The 17,056-nt window shown below is 38.0% G+C and overlaps 2 protein-coding genes across 2 annotated transcripts in view; one reads left to right on the plus strand and one right to left on the minus strand.

Annotated features, from left to right (window-relative positions):
* The window catches only part of LOC121240104 (callose synthase 2), a 34,911-nt gene extending 23,853 nt beyond the window's left edge, over window positions 1-11,058 (plus strand). Inside the window, exons 22-43 of the mRNA XM_041137582.1 lie at window positions 86-223; window positions 335-429; window positions 612-696; window positions 1,135-1,295; window positions 1,396-1,519; window positions 1,619-1,716; window positions 1,803-1,929; window positions 2,320-2,471; window positions 4,996-5,108; window positions 5,190-5,306; window positions 5,417-5,485; window positions 5,574-5,763; window positions 5,847-6,006; window positions 6,602-6,721; window positions 7,264-7,382; window positions 7,497-7,580; window positions 8,501-8,613; window positions 8,703-8,932; window positions 9,022-9,819; window positions 9,921-9,971; window positions 10,164-10,349; window positions 10,568-11,058. Of these exons, the coding sequence (XP_040993516.1) occupies window positions 86-223; window positions 335-429; window positions 612-696; window positions 1,135-1,295; window positions 1,396-1,519; window positions 1,619-1,716; window positions 1,803-1,929; window positions 2,320-2,471; window positions 4,996-5,108; window positions 5,190-5,306; window positions 5,417-5,485; window positions 5,574-5,763; window positions 5,847-6,006; window positions 6,602-6,721; window positions 7,264-7,382; window positions 7,497-7,580; window positions 8,501-8,613; window positions 8,703-8,932; window positions 9,022-9,819; window positions 9,921-9,971; window positions 10,164-10,349; window positions 10,568-10,816 (3,579 nt within the window). The 3' untranslated portion in view covers window positions 10,817-11,058. The remainder of the gene's footprint in view (window positions 1-85; window positions 224-334; window positions 430-611; window positions 697-1,134; window positions 1,296-1,395; window positions 1,520-1,618; window positions 1,717-1,802; window positions 1,930-2,319; window positions 2,472-4,995; window positions 5,109-5,189; window positions 5,307-5,416; window positions 5,486-5,573; window positions 5,764-5,846; window positions 6,007-6,601; window positions 6,722-7,263; window positions 7,383-7,496; window positions 7,581-8,500; window positions 8,614-8,702; window positions 8,933-9,021; window positions 9,820-9,920; window positions 9,972-10,163; window positions 10,350-10,567) is intronic.
* On the minus strand, window positions 3,641-4,305 carry LOC121240106. The gene is made up of 2 exons (XM_041137583.1): window positions 3,886-4,305; window positions 3,641-3,691 (listed from the first exon to the last, which is right to left on the minus strand). Exons 1-2 carry the CDS (start codon window positions 4,269-4,271, stop codon window positions 3,688-3,690), a joined length of 390 nt encoding a protein of 129 aa, XP_040993517.1. The 5' UTR covers window positions 4,272-4,305; the 3' UTR covers window positions 3,641-3,687.
* Window positions 11,059-17,056: the final 5,998 nt, after the last annotated feature.

Here is a 17,056-nt window from a genome sequence, read left to right on the forward strand (position 1 = left end):
TGACTACTCCTTTCCCATATGATAATAGCACATAGAAACTCTTTATCCTTAGCATTGAATACCAAACCTAATGTTTTACTTTCAGATTCGAACGTTAGAATTGCTGAGGTCTCGATTCCAATCACTGCCGGGTGCTTTCAATGCCCGCTTAGTTCCAGTGGAAAGGAATGGGGAAACCAAGAAGAAGGGACTGAAGGACACTTCCTCTCACAAATTCGATGAGGTTTTTCTGTTTTACACTATTGACAGCAACAATCGATAAGACTGATTAAATTAATTCAGCAACAGTCTCTTTTGATTCCTAGAAGGATAGTTCTTGTGTTTGTTATTTCAGATCCCAACTAATAACGAGAAGGAGGAAGCCAAGTTTGCTCAGTTGTGGAACAAAATAATCAGTAGTTTTAGAGAGGAGGATCTGATTACTAACTGGTAAAATGAAACTCCGCATTAGGATATGTTCTTGATTCTGGGATGAACCTTACGTATTGCCTTTTCTTTTTAATTTCTTTTCTGACTTGGGAGTTACAATTTAACGTTTATAAATTTTGAATGTTCTTTCCTTTTTTCTTAAACCATCTGTCTTATGATGCTTAAATTTGTAAAATTTGCAGGGAAATGGACCTGTTGCTTGTTCCTTATTGGGCAGACCGTGATCTGGATCTTATCCAATGGCCTCCATTTTTACTTGCTAGCAAGGTTTATCTACTCCTGAGTTAAATTACATCCATTATTGATCAGGTGTAAGTGGGGAGTAAGTGGGAGAATTATAAAATCCAAATGCACAACAGGATAAGGACATGGATAAAAGGGAGCATTGCTCAACCACTCTGATAAAAATTCAAAGTTAGATACAAAATGACTTGACTGGAAGAACTACATCTCCACATCCCATATAAATACTAGGAATATCAATAGGCATGTACATTCGACAAAAACAAACACATTTAGGAAAGACTCACTCAAAATAATTACAAACCTAATTTAAGATGAGATGCATCGATAAAGAACAAATTTAGACTTCCAAGGTTCAAGTGAATGATCTTCTTAAAAATCACCTCCCCAAGTAAATATGGCACTGCATTAATTAGCGTTAATAAAACCTGTAAATGAATTAAACCGGTGCTTCTGCTGTAGATTCCAGTAGCTTTGCATATGGCTGAAGACAGCAATGGAAAAGACCGTGAGTTGAAAAAGAGGTTGAAAGATGATAATTACATGCACTGTGCTGTTCGTGAGTGCTATGCGTCCTTTAAAATTATGATCAACTTTTTGGTTCTAGGAGAACAGGAAAAAATGTGAGTTTCTGCAATCTGATATATATCTAATTAAAAAAGCAAAAAGACTAATTATCTATCCTGATGCATTTATTTATTGCTTTTTGGTTTGTTGCGTCAGGGTTATAAATGAAATTTTCTCCAAAGTTGACTCTTATATACAAAAGGACACTGCGATAACAGAACTGAATATGAGCGCTCTACCTAGCCTTTATGAACAATTTGTTAAGCTTATCGAGTATTTGGTAATTGCTTTTTCAGATCAGCTTCAATTTTTTATTTTATTTTTTTCTGTTGAATCAAGGTTGGTAACAAATCGTAACAGAATTTAGAATCCTTAACAGTTATTGAATAAAGAGGAGGACAAGGATGAGGTCGTAATTGTCTTGCTCAACATGCTTGAGATTGTGACCAGAGATATAATGGAGGATGAGGTTCCTAGGTATATTACTTGGGTGCAACTGTCTCCTTAAGTATTATACTATTGTGCTAATACCATTAATATTCATTTGTTATTGTCTCATGTAGTTTGGTAGAGTCAATTCATGGTGGCCTCTATGGAAAAGAAGGGGGAATGAAACCCTTTACTGAACGATATAAGTTTTTTGGTAAACTTAAATTTCCTGTACCAGAAACGGAAGCTTGGAAGGAAAAAGTAAGTTTCAGTTTTAGTGGTACATGCGCAACGCAGCATGTAAAAGTTACTATGAATAGTCTACCAAGAATATCAATTACATTTGTAAAAGAAAGGACCCAGTCCCTTACATTATACCACTGGTCGGACTATTGGATTGGTAAGAGAGGGAGGGTGGGGAGGCTATACTTAAATATTCTTTTCTCACAATAACTAGGTAGAAAGTTTTATATGTTTAATTATATATAATAAACAGCGCAAAAAGTAATCCTACTCTGTTTCTCTTGTTTGAGAATTCAGTGCTTATGAAACTAAATAATTTTATACATTAGGAATTTCCTTCTATCAGCCTTGGCACCCCTTATGAGTTCCTGGTTCTGTTTCTGCATAACTGCATTATTTTCTATACAGATTAAAAGGCTTCATCTACTGCTTACCGTTAAGGAGTCTGCTATGGATGTGCCATCCAACTTGGAAGCTAGAAGGCGTATTTCTTTCTTCTCCAATTCATTGTTTATGGACATGCCTACTGCACCCAAAGTCCGAAATATGCTTTCCTTCTCGTAAGCTCTCCAAGCATTTGCCATATCTTCACTGAAGATTTTCATTTTTCCTTGCATGTATGAGTTGCTGCATATGTTGAAGCCCTACAACATTATCTAGATTCTATACCCTCTTGTGTTGGTGGATACGGATTGGTATTTTACTTTATGTCAAGACCAGAGTTCTGGTTTCACATTTTCTCAGTGTGTAAAATACATGATGCCAAAGTTGTCTATCTTTGTAGGTAGATAATCCTTTTAAAATAAATCTTTTTTTTTATAAGTAAAAATATTATATATATCAATAGGAGTAATCAAGTACACTGGACGTATACAAGAAAACATCAAGCCCATACTAGAGAGCTCCTAAAGACCCAAAAAGCCTGTGAAAAACTACCCAAAATACACCAAGCCCGAATTGGAATTAAACACACCTCCCCAACCCCAACCCCTTGTTTCCCATAAGACTAATACTTCACCCGAAACTCCCTCTACGAGTACGTCTTCATGATGCCCTCCCTATAGTCTTCCCTCGACTTGAGCTACCACCGTTAGCGTCATAGTTGATTACCCAAGAAAGACGCTTTAACTCCTTGCTTTTCTGAAAACTTGATTTGGTTTCAAGCGAGTGGCTCGCCTCAATCGCAACAAATAGTGCTTTAAATTGGTCTTCACATCCTCCATGTGAGAGCCCTACGATATGGTGAATCTCGTTAACCTTATGCAGAACCCAATCCGAGGGTGAACCCGCTATATTGTTTATCGGAGGGAGAGAAACCAAGGGAACAACATTATCTCCAGAAACCCATAATTTCCTCCCTACCATATCCTGCATTCAAATCCCGAACCTCCTCAATAGCTATATGGTTGCTGTCTATTGTTATTGTCACCGTTAAAAGTTCCTCCTCTCCATCGATGAGGACATTGCTTGTATGTACTCCACCCCTTGACGATCTTTTCTATGCCACTTTGTTAGACCCTACTAGTACCTCAGGAAGCATAGAACAGGTAGGGGAAGCACTACCTTCTGTTACCCCATTTTCATCTTCTATAAAAGGCTCGTCAGTTTCTTCCAAAGTACTCAACACCCTGGAAAGACCCTCATCTTCAACTGAAAGTGAACCCTGAAAAAAAATGCCAACCCCATTAGCAACTGGGGACTAAGGGCAATCAGACGACAAGCTACCAATGTCCTGAATGACATCGGCGTGAACAGTGATGCCAGGGTCTAACGACCCTATCTGTGACGGCAATGAAATGCCTTTGCCGACACACTTGAGGCCTTCAAACCCGTAGGATCTACCCCTCGCCCCCTCCCCTGTCCGTTTTCAACCCACCACCCAAACTCACGACTAGGTCCTGCCCCTTATACACTTTAATCATGAGATCACTCACATATTCCATAACTCCTGTCAATTGAGCTTTAACAGCCCACAAGACCCCCTCCACTTCTCCCAATGTCACCTGATTGCCTTTGTCTCTTACAAGTGTCTTACCCTTTCCTTCCGCCGCGGAGCTATTCTCGGCTAGACCACCCTCCAATGACCTCAACACCGAAGTGTACAAGGCACCTTTGACCGAGGAAGGCCTTCCCACTGTCTTTCCGTCAACAAACTTCCCTCTGTTTGCATGCTTCAGAATAGTGGCTTTGGACCCAGTAACGCTTCGAATGGACTGCAGAAAACCTTTCCATCCAATGCCATTTGCGCCTTCCGGAATCACCAACAAACCTTTCCTCCTTCCATTCTGGAATTCTAAGAGTTGCAGAAATCTACCCCTTGCGTTAGTATGATGTTGAATGATCAGAACTCCATTACCCATCCTTAGCTCCCTGAAGAATCCTTCATGACAATTGAGTTCTAAACATAGCCACCCACGAAGCTGCCGTCCCACCTAAACACATGAACTTAGCCATCTTTTACTACATTCGGAGATGCGAAAGCTATTTCCTCCCTCTTTCGTAAAAACGAAAGTTTTTTATTCCACTTCTCACCTTCCATCTGAGACGAATCCACGTCGCGCGTTGTCATCGTCTGATCCCAAGTCACAAGATCATCTCCCGGGATAATCTTGCTTCGTCATCTCAAGGATTATACGAAAAATATAAAGCATATCAGAAACACCAAATCTGCACCGACGAAAATGCAGATCAAAATCCCGATCTCCAAAGGGGGACCAACGTTGAAGGGCCCTCAAAGGAGTCGCCGAAGCACGTCGGTCTTGTCTATGGCGGTGGCACTGGTGGAGGCACAGGTTGTCGCCTTTGAGAAAGACACAGAGAATCTTGCAAAAATCCAGGTTGCCGAAGCCAGAACCTACGCCGGACGGCCCTCGGCGAAGTCGTCGGGGCCCGTCGGCCTTGTCTGTGCCGGTGGTGAGGTGTCACTTGCCGGTTTAGGATGGGTGAAGGGTGGCCGCAGGTCTTCTCTCTTCGTAGGGTTTTCTCTCTTCTCTCTCCACCTAAAATAGATCTTAATTGCAGCATATCTTATCTGACATATTTGCTGCTGTTTTCTTTTTCTTTTTTTTTTCTGGTGGGGGATAGCGTCCTCACTCCCTACAATACAGAGGATGTCCTTTTCTCCATAGATGACCTAGAGAAGCTCAATGAAGAAGATGGAGTTTCCATACTTTTTTATTTGCAAAAGATCTTTCCAGGTTCCTCTTCTTCCTCTCTTCCTTTTGAATAACTTATTGATTGTCTGACATGCTCTTTCATAACATGGCGACTTACTACAGATGAATGGAAAAACTTTCAAGAACGAGTGAAGTGTATTGATGAAGAAGAACTGAGAGAAAAACATGAAGAACTCCGTTTGTGGGCATCATATAGAGGCCAGACATTGACCAGGACTGGTATTATCTCTCTTTCTTTCTCTCGGGATTGAATAAGCACTATTTTCCCTTTATCTAATGATAAGTTATGAGTATTCTTTGCATATAATTGCGCTACTCTCGAAAATAAGTACGAGGCATGATGTATTACCGTAAAGCTTTGGAACTTCAGGCTTTTCTGGATATGGCTAAGGATGAAGGTGATTAGCTTGGGTGTAAAATTCTCATTTGATCATCTGTTGCTTAGTGTAACACTTATTTTTGTAATTGCTGGTTGCTTTTGTTCAGATCTAATGAAAGGCTACAGGGCGGCTGAATTAGATAGTGAGGAACACTCAAAGAGTGAAAGGTCATTATGGGCACAATGTCAAGCGATAGCTGATATGAAGTTCACATATGTGGTATCATGCCAACAGTATGGCATTGACAAACGGTCTGGTCATTCTCATGCTAAAGACATTCTGAAGCTTATGACGAAGTATGTTTCCCACATTCTATTCATGTCACGTTATTGCTTCTCTAAGTACCTATTAGTTATGTTTCCTAGTTTGCTTGTCTCAGGTATCCTTCTCTTCGGGTAGCTTACATTGATGAAGTAGAAGAAACTGGCAAAGATAACTCCAAAAAAACAGTTCAAAAGGTCTATTATTCAGCTCTCGTAAAGGCTGCTTTACCAACCAAGTCAATTGATTCTTCTGAGCCTATTCAAAATTTGGACCAGGTATGAGTCTTAGATTATTCTTGAAAGCGGATTACACAGCGATGTGAGAAAGTAAATATAGCTTTCCTATCATGAGAAGTAATACATAAAGATGGCCTTTATGATCTGGTGCCAAGAGAAAATAATAATGGGGGCTGATTACCCCCAAAGGGTTGGCCCAAGTGGTGAAGGCCTTGATCTTGGAGTATCACTCCCTTCAAGGTCCAAGGTTTAACACCTCATGGGTGCAAACAATCCTTTAGGGCCACACCCCCTGATGAAAAGTTAGTGATTTAACCAGTTCTGTGTAGGGAAACTTCCGAGGGTGCGGTGTACGGGACCGGGGTTTACTCTGCAAGAGTGGGTCCTAAGGGCCCTGCCTTGGAGAGGTTCCCCGACATAATAATAATAATAATAATAGTAATAATGGGGGCTGATTGAAATGACAGATACTCTTTTCCATCTTCAACTTTGCACTTCTGACTTCCGAGAGTCAAAATGATTTTAGGATTGTTTATTGGAATCCAATCATAAGAATTGTATGCCCAGTGATATCATGCAGATTTTTTAACTCGGACTAGAGCTTTACAAGTGATTGTTTGGATGTCTATCACAGATTATATATCGGATAAAGCTTCCTGGGCCAGCAATATTGGGTGAGGGGAAGCCAGAAAATCAAAATCATGCCATTATTTTCACACGAGGGGAAGGCTTGCAAACTATAGATATGAATCAGGTATCATGGCAAACATATGGTGTTTGTATGTGTGTGCACACGCATACAAACCTACAAATTATTGAAACTTGGTCTCTTATACAACATTTAATATAGGTCATGCTTGGGAACCAAACATTTCTCAAAAGTTTCTCCAGATTTTCCTACTTTCAACCCAAACATCTTCACACCAAAACAATCTCAATAATCGAAACATCTTACCCTGATTTTTGTAACATGCAAAATTTTCACAAAACTAAAAATATCGATTTCTTCTCTTCATAAATGAAGAGAGAGAACTTTCAAGAGAAAGAAGAAAAGAAGTACGAGCCCAGGGGTGTCAATCTTACTCCTAAGAGTAGTATTCTTAACGGGCCCCACCACCTTTTCCAATCCCTATAAAAACATCTCTGAAAATTTTTCTCAAACCAAGCATGTTTTTAATGGGTCCCTCCACTTTTATCAAACACCATAAAACCCATCTTTAAATGTTTTCTAAAAAAATTCAGAAATTTTCAAGACAATCTTACATTCAAACATCCCCTAAGTAAAGTGTTCAACAGGAGAACTATTTGGAAGAAGCCTTCAAGATGAGGAACTTGCTGGAAGAATTTCTTAAAAAACATGGTGGCGTGAGATTTCCAACAATCCTTGGACTTCGAGAGCATATATTCACTGGCAGGTACTTTTGTTGCCTTGCTAATCTTTAAACTGGATTTTGGTTGTAGTGCTCTTTGTAACTAAGACTGCATGTGTGTTGACTGGCTCCTCATAATTTTTTTGTCAATTTGTGCAGTGTTTCATCGCTGGCATGGTTTATGTCTAATCAGGAGAATGGCTTTGTAACTCTTGGGCAGCGGCTATTAGCTGACCCTCTGAAGTAAGGTTTCTCTCTCTAGATGTGTGTGCACACATGCATGCATGTATGCCTCTGCTTTGTTTGACAATATTTTTACTATAGTTCCAAGAAAATTAAGTTTATTTCAACTGGCTTAGCTAGTAAAGTCTCTTGTCATTGTACTGAATGCCTAGCTCACAATCTGCCTATTAAGTTCCATTTTTTTTGCAGTGGAATAAGGTTCCAGAAATCCTGGTTTTATATGTGGGTTGAGCTGATTTTTCTCATCCATTATCTTTACTGTCAAGTTATTATTGGTAGGTCTGAACTGCAAACTGGGTCACCAAGTGCAGTCAAGAAATTTTCTAATAACATATTTTGTGATGGAATCAAACAATGAGAATGCTACAATATTTTCATCAAATAAATATTCAGTTCACCACAAAAATCGAATCTTCTGAATTTGGCATTTCCTTTTTTCCTTTTATTTAGATTGTGGAAATTATGCAAGAGTCAGGACAACCAAAATTTTCTTGTTTATTTATTATCTGGTCAAATTTCAAAAGTTTGAGTTCATCAGTCTCTGTTCAGATGTCCCAATAAAGTATTGATACTACCAGATTTTCGGAGTTTAAACTGTTTTCCGATAATCATAGTTAAAACTCTCAGTAGTGTTGGTTTTGCATGTTTCTGACCAAGTTTTACCCTCATTTATATATTCTTTTGATCAATAAACAAATGTTTATTGATCAAAAGAGTAGGCAAGAGCCCAAGTATACGGAACGTATACAAGAGCAACACCTAAGCGTGCTAGTTTAGTGATACAAGGAATTCATAAGTGTACATGTTTTTTATTCACAATCTTTTTCCAACTTCACATGTCTTGTGATTATTTATATATCTTGTGATTATTAATGCTCATGTTTGATGCGTGAATCCATAATTTTCTTCTGCTCATTCAGAGTTCGGTTCCACTATGGTCACCCAGATGTGTTTGATAGACTGTTCCACCTTACTAGAGGGGGTGTCAGCAAAGCTTCCAAAGTCATCAATTTAAGCGAGGACATATTTGCAGGCATTTTCTATCTGGAAAACTGTTTCATTCTAAATGAGTATGTGATTCTGGCTCAACTATTTATCTTTCCATCTATCCATGTTCTGTAGGTTTTAATTCTACACTACGCGAAGGAAATGTTACTCATCATGAATATATACAAGTTGGCAAAGGTAGGGATGTTGGCCTTCAACAGATCTCAACGTTCGAGGCAAAGATAGCTAATGGGAATGGTGAGCAGACATTAAGTCGTGACATATATAGGCTTGGGCACCGATTTGATTTCTTCCGAATGTTGTCATGCTATTTCACCACTATTGGTTTCTATTTCAGCACGTTGGTATGTATAAGAAATAAGATGTTTGCCTACATTTGTGCTAGATGATACCATAGAATTATGTAAAACTCACTCTGTTTCTGGTTTGACAGCTGACAGTGTTCACAGTCTATGTCTTTCTCTACGGCCGCCTTTATCTTGCTCTCAGTGGACTCGAAGAGGAGCTGAGCACTGCAACAGCTGTTCAAGACATTAAGCCTCTTCAAGTAGCTCTTGCTTCTCAGTCTTTTGTGCAAATTGGATTTCTGTTGGCCTTGCCTATGATGATTGAAATCGGTTTGGAGAGGGGCTTCCGGCGTGCATTAACTGATTTCATAATAATGCAATTACAGTTAGCTTCTGTATTCTTCACATTTTCTCTGGGAACAAAAACCCACTATTATGGAAGGACATTGCTTCACGGGGGTGCACAATACAGAGGTACAGGTCGTGGTTTTGTTGTGGTCCATGCTAAGTTTGCCGAGAACTATAGGCTCTACTCTCGCAGCCATTTTGTCAAGGGGATTGAACTGATGATTCTACTTCTTGTGTACCAAATGTTTGGTCTTTCATATAGAGGTTCAGTTGCATATGTCTTGATCATTATATCGATATGGTTCATGGTGGGAACATGGCTTTTTGCCCCTTTCCTCTTCAATCCATCAGGATTTGAGTGGCAAAAGATTGTTGATGACTGGGCAGATTGGAATAAATGGATAAGCAACCATGGAGGGATAGGTGTACCTCAAGATAAAAGTTGGGAATCTTGGTGGGAAATGGAACAAGAGCATCTCCGTTATTCTGGGAAGCGGGGTATCATTGCTGAGATATTGTTATCCTTGCGCTTTTTCATCTATCAATATGGGCTCGTATATCATTTGAAAATCATTAAGAATACCAGAAGTTTCCTGGTATATGCTGCATTTTTCATTAACATGAAATGCATGTGAATCTTATAATTTTAACAACAGGGTAGCTACAGTAATTTTAATTACTTCTAGCTGGTTTACAGGTTTATGGAGTTTCATGGGTTGTGATCATTGTACTATTGTTGCTGATGAAGGTAAGTAGTGAGAGCCTCCGGGCTCCTACCTGTCTTAAAATAGCAGTAGACTCGTCTTTTTCTTTTTGTTTCAGGACAATCTGATAGGAAATTCTTTCCCTTGATACTATTTCACATAAATAATGAGTTTCTAAGTAAATTCATGCTTCACGTTGAATTTTTTTTTTTTTTTTTTTTTTTGAACTTTTGCAGGTTGTGTCCCTTGGAAGAAGACGATTGAGTGCAAAATTCCAGCTTCTATTTCGATTTATCAAGGCTCTAGTTTTTCTAACATTCTGTTCTCTTTTCATCACTTTAATAGCACTCCCTCATATGACGCTCAAGGACATCGTAGTCTGCATTCTTGCATTCATGCCAACTGGATGGGGATTGCTTCTTGTAAGTAAAACAGATTAAACATATACTTTTTTAGTCCTTCCATTTGTCCTATTCACTTTCTGCCTTCAACGTCTTCTTTTACCAAGGCCTTTCCGAGCTTCAACTATTGTTATTTATATATAACAAAGCAAATATTAGCTCCATTTCTCCCTGATTCGACTTAAGTATTCTTGTTTTTCATCCTTTGTTTGCATTACTTGATGTTTTGGTTGAAATAGATTGCGCAAGCTTGTAAGCCGCTGATTGAACGAGCTGGATTCTGGGAATCAGTCAAGGCACTTGCTCGTGCCTATGAAATGATCATTGGCTGGCTTCTATTTATCCCAGTTGCTTTCTTGGCTTGGTTCCCGTTTGTTTCAGAATTCCAAACACGAATGCTCTTCAACCAAGCATTCAGCAGAGGTTTACAGATTTCCCGTATTCTGGGTGGACAGAGGAAGGATCGTTCCTCCAGCAATAAAGAGTAAATTCAGGCCCAACAACTGTTTCTCATAATGCAAATACCACATCGTTTACCTTACAATCTAGAAAATTATATCATTGTAATTTGTTGTGCTTCTATGTCGTTTTGACAACGTAAAAAATGTTGCATATTTCCCACAGGATTGTTAATTTGGTAGATGTAAATGTCTATTCTATGGGATTTTTGAAGGAGATGGGAAGGATGCAAGTTTTCGCAATCAATGAAGACCTTTCAGGCTTTCTGCTATAAATGGGGGAAACGGGTAGAAAAGTTGGATGATATAAAAGGGGTGTAGTATCATTTCTGTGTTTAGACTAATTTTCTTCCTAGATTGTCTGACAGATTTTGTTCCTAGAATGAGTAATCAAAACCTAAAAAGTGACATTAATTAAATTTTGTCTAAAACTCTATCTAAATCAATGTTAATGTTCTAATAAGGGTACATAAGTAAATTAGTCAAAATAGTAGCTTCTTTAACTAAAATTAAATCAAATTAATTGTAATACTAATACTCGAATAATGATTTGAAATATTTGATTGAAATAATGCCACATATCATATTATTATTTTAATTTTATTAGTGGCCAATAAGATAAAGAGTAGAATTTAGCACGAATTTGAAGAATTGTTTTTCGCACCACGGGCACGGGTTATAAAACAAGAAACTTTTTATTATAAAACAATATGACAACATGTCGATTTAGGTCTTGATTAGATGATGAGATTAGGACTATTCGTCCAGGTTGAATTTTTTTCGGCTTGGTCTGGAATCCAGATTCCGGTTTCGAGTTCTGGTCCATAACAAATTCGAGCCAGAACTCAGGTTTACAACCCGGACACCCCCCCCTTTTTTAAATTTGTCTTTATTCTAAACCAGTATATGAACTGCCATTGACAATTGCATGCGTGGTTGGTGGGTGCCTGCATGTGTGTGTGCGTAATTTGAACGAACTACCTTAAACTCTGGATTTAGTCTTGGGTTGGACCAAATGATTCTCTTCACCACTTGGTTGAGTGATGCTAGAGATGTTATCCCTTTTCCCAGAAGCTATGCCCGAGCCAACAACTAATCGAGATCGGGTGGAAACTTCACTTCAGAAGTGAAGATGCTCTACGTCAAACTGCCCTAGCATTTAATTCAGTGAAAAAAACATCTAAACTATAGTTAATCTTTGTGCCAGTGAGTTCTCATATCATCTCATCAAATTAATGCATAAATGTGTACAAGATTTATAATAAAAAGGGAATAATTTACTTTCAGTCTTGCATGGCTCGGCACGTTTGGTCTCAAAACATTAGTTTCAATCTTGCAGATTTGGACATGATATATGATCTAGGCGTTTATGAAATAAAGACATCAAAATATTCAAACTAAAGAGTGAAAAAAGAAAAAGAAAAAAAGGTACTGAATTGTAAACCTGGAACCTACAACTCGGATTCATCCTGGTTCCGACTCGAGTCTGACCCGAGCTAACCTGGCCTAGGTTTAAATCTGGGTTCCGGTCTAGGTATACCAGATTCCTGGGCTGAAATTCAGATGAACAATCCTAGATAAGATGAGATAATTTTAAATAAAAATTAAATAAAATATTATTAAAATATTATTTTTTAAACATCATTCCAATATATAGCAACGGAAGTGATTACAGTCCCCGAAGTCAGAGTCAAGAGATGGGATTGAAGGTTCCTCCTCGACCGCATTCACATAGGATTGTGAGTACGAGGCAGCAGCTCAGGAGTCAAGGATTATCTTCACCTAGCGAGGAAAGAATTCGTAGTAGTACTGGGTTGATGGGAGAGCGAATGCAGGCAAAAGATCTTGATGGCTCCACCCGGTGCCGAGCATTCATTTGGATCTTGAAAGTTTCCAAATAGGGGTTCCCCCGAGAACCATGACCGGGGGTCTTGAAAGTTTCCAAATATTCATTGAGGGAAACATGAACATGTGGGTCTTAAAAGTTTCCAAATGTCCTGTCAATAACTGGTATCGAGTGTCTAACCCCCTCCCGTCGTCGACCTTCTCCCTTTTATGGTCACTCCCATGTGGGGTTTCTTGGTGGTTGGTTACCTCATCCTTGGCTATCGTGACATTGCATTTAATGCGATTGTTCTTATCGGCTGCAAGGGCTTGACATCGGGGCCGACCACTTCTAGTCGCATTTAATGTGGTCGATCTTACAAGGGAAAAGATCTCGACCTGTCTACCTCCCCATTAATGCTTGACAACTAGCAGACTTGTTGGTTCCTTCCCTCTTCTTAGGATCTCTAAGCTCGTCTGGGCCTTTCCCCGCTGGGGATGGTGGGCCCTAGACGTAACGGGCTTGGGCCTGGCCTAACTAAGTGCAAAGCCCCTTTCCAGCATATGATTTATTTTTAACAAAAATTAATCTATACACTCTAGTTTTGGACCTTTTTACTCCTTGTGCTCCAATCTTGATCAAAAAACTAAAAAATAATAATCGGAACCCCTCCATTACTAGATTTGCATGGGGAGGGGTGAGCCGTTCACCCTCCCGATTTTTATTTTTATTTTTTTTAATTTAATCTAATTTGTTTTCAATTTTATGTTACTTTGTTTTAGTCTTTAAGGCTTTTTTTAGATTATTTGGTTTCATATATCTTTACTTTTCATGATGCATAGCATGTCATGCTAACAGTTAATTAGAGCATATTCGTTGGATTAACAATTTGAAAAGTCATATTTTGTCTAATATCACAAATTTTATCTATTATATTCAAAACCTATTTTCATATAGAGGAATTCTACATATAATAATAAAGTGCATAAAAATTATATAATTGTTTTGCAAAAGAGTAAAAACTATTATTAAAAATTAATTTTTTTATATAAATTTTATATTTTATTATTTTTTTAAATAATTACGAGCAGTTGCATAATTCAAAATTAAAAATATATTTTCTGTCCCATATATTACAATAGTGCAGGGCTCCCGCATGTCAAGACAATCGCGCATGAGGAGTCCTAGCAAAAATTCTACTTACAACCGGTTTGGGGAACCGGTTGCGGAACCGTGTCCTACTGGCGGTAACGGCGTCGTTTGCAACTTGAGGATGGGAATTCGTTTTCCTGCCTAATTAGAATTTTCACATTTCACATTCCCATCCTTCCGCTCGATTTCTTCCCTCCTCCCCATTCCCATCCTCCCCAATCCCATCGCATCGTCTTCCTCCGCACTGGTTCGGTCAGCGTCGAAACCAGTAAGCCGGCTCCCTCTTCTCCCCATTCCCAACCACCAGTTCCACGAACCGACTTCGTCTTCTCCACCAAAGCCACGAAGCCGGTTCGTCTTCTCCACCATATCGGCAATCCGAAGCCCTACAGAGCAGGTAGGCACTTCTACTCCTCTTCTCCTCAAACCCAAGACCCACAAACCCTGCTATCTCAGGCTCTTACCACATATTTGAACCCACGAAGCCCTGTCGTCTTCGAACACCAGATCTGAAATGTGAAGCTCACAGAGCATCGAATCCCTAACCCCTAACCCTAACCCATAACCCTAGACCGTAACACTAACCCTAACCCGCAACCCTAACCCTAACCCTAACCCCAAATAATTTGGCATAATCATCAATCAGGCCGATTTTCAAAATCAGGTTAGTTCTCTAATTGTTATATTTTCTTTTCTATTTTTGAGGTTCGATTAAGAACTTCACTTTGAATCCCTGTGAAGAATCATAAGAAAAATTAGAAGTAGTGGATTGACTTTATTGGACTTTTTATTTGTATATCAGTTTTTGCGTTACTTTAGTGTTCACTCTGTTGCAAGTATTAATCTCATAGTGCTCGAGAGCCAAGTAATCTTATTCAAAAAGAGGTAGTACTCATATATATACTTTTTTAAAAAAAAAATATTTGCAAGTCTGTTTATTCACAAACGTTTTAGTAACTTTATATAATGGGTGATCACATCATCCATGATAATTGATGTTTTATCTACCAACTCATAAATAGTACTAGAATATGGGCATTTCACTCAAACTCTTCATCAGCATCTACCAATATTATTCTCTTTCTTTTCCTTTTTTTTTTTTTTTTTTAATTCCATTAGGCTTAAACCCTCTTCAACTTTTTAATATCTTTACCTAGCTGTCATGTGACTTACTTCAACCTTAAATGATTAACCTGATCCCACCCTAAGTTAAGCAAAGTTTCAACTAAAGTTTGAGTACTCCTAGTACTATGCATGCACTTGGTTTCAGCCTCAGCATATATAAAGTATGAAAATAACTTGGAAAATGAAAAAAAATTGCATTATTTGACGTCCTTGCAGCCTGCCCCATTTTAGACAGAGTACTTGTGTGCAAGTGTCGAACACTTTCTTTAAAAAAAATAGGTAAATGTAGGATTCACATGGAAAAAATGTATTTTTTTAGCAATGAATCACATTCTTTTTCATAAAACTTTGAGATTTGAGTTTTGAATTTTAGCATAAATATAAACATATGAACTTCATAATATTTAAAAAAATGTGTTTAATATTTATAATTCTTAAGAGGTAGAGATGTGTTATATAACATTTTACAATAATTGGTAAGGGGGAGGGGGGTTTTCTAAATTTTTGGAGGTGGATATTTTCTCTACCAATTGTGGAATTGGGTTCAAGATCCTTAGATATTGTAGACAACACCCTAGCCCTAAAATATTTATGGGTTGGATTAGGGTTGACTAATAGGTTTGGATTGGGTTGAACTAATAGTATCATGTATTAAATATTTTTGGTTTGGATCGGTTTGAACTAATATGACATCTTCATTCTCTCTTTATGTGCATATCCCTTATTAAATATTTCTGGCGCATTCTTGAATTTATAGCTGTCCTCAGTTTTTTATGAAAATCAAGTGCCTTATCTTCATTGCCCCAAACTTCTATGGGAGAACAACATTCAAAACACGCATCTTTATTTTTAATAAAATTCAGAATACAGATCTTGATGTGCACTTGAGTGACTCAATCAATATGGTGATCCTAAATATTGTGAAGTCATTATAATTTCTATCAATAAACCCCACTAAGACTTCTAAAAATGGGTATAGACTTTGTTGGACTTTTTTGTCTGTGTTTGTTGTGTGTGTGTGTGTGGGTGGGAGGGGGGGGGGGGGGGGGGGATCTCATAATGGTGATTTAGTTTTTAAGTTCCTAAGTAAGTTCATTTTAGTTTCGTTTCTTTAATGATGGCCTGACTTCACTCAGTTTCAATGATAAATGGCTTTGTTTGTTTGTGTAGTTCATAATAATTTGTGAAGAAGTATGTTTTCCTTATTTTGGCTGTATTTATCTTCATTTGTTTTTTATCCTGATATGCTAGTGTACTGCAGAACAAATATATGTTTTGTTTAGAGAAAATGAAAGAAAAAATGCCCTAACGTATTATTTTAGGGCTAGGTTATTGGCTTTGCTTATCAATTTTAAATATGCATTGACTAATACAAGGGATCCATGGTTTGGTTTTTCAGAATCACGCATGGCATCATCCCAATAATGATGATGTCATAGTTAACTTGGGAGTTTGTACTGTGTGCAGGGAGATGCAATGTGTGAATTCTTTGTATGGGCGAATATATTTCAATTGCTAGAGGAAAATATTTTATCAAGAGAGAATAAGGTTTCGAAGACGTGGGATGATGTATTAAAGCGCGAGTATGCCGTTCGTAAAAGGGAAGATAAAGTGAGAGAGATGGCGAAGAATCTAAGAAAGGAAAAGCAAAAGTTATTATGTTTGTATTGAGTTGTCACCTTTGTAATAATGTTCGCTTGGTTTGGATAAATTTCATGTAAAAAGTCCTTTTGTTGGATTAGATCATTAATCCATGTAGAGGTTCATTTTGGCTGGTTTATATAACTAGGTATTTGGGTTTGTTTTTTGTTTTGCTCATCTTGTGAACTCGTTTTGTAAATAATTTGTGAAACCTGTGTAAAAATGGGACGTTATTGTTAGTTTGTAAATTATTTGTGAAACCTGTTTTCTTTTACTGTTATTTTTCGTTTATTGTTAGTTTTGAAAAATCAAAGCCATGTACAAGCTGAATATATGGAGTACTGTGACAGACTATCTCTTTGTGTTTACTGTCTACGTAGCAATGAAATCTCTGGAGTAATTTCCCATGTAACGTACAGGTGCATAGACGTAAAACCAACTGTAATTTCCCATGTAATTTCCATGTAATGTCCCATTACAAATCAAAGCCAAAAGTAAAACCAACTGCATTCATACATAGACGTCCT

This window comes from Juglans microcarpa x Juglans regia, chromosome 7D (genome assembly GCF_004785595.1).
Source record: "Juglans microcarpa x Juglans regia isolate MS1-56 chromosome 7D, Jm3101_v1.0, whole genome shotgun sequence".
NCBI classification, from domain to species: Eukaryota; Viridiplantae; Streptophyta; class Magnoliopsida; order Fagales; family Juglandaceae; genus Juglans; species Juglans microcarpa x Juglans regia.

Bases quoted from the DNA above. Each gene is read 5' to 3' on its own strand.
- LOC121240106 (XM_041137583.1), bottom strand. From the start codon at position 4,271: ATGGGTAATGGAGTTCTGATCATTCAACATCATACTAACGCAAGGGGT.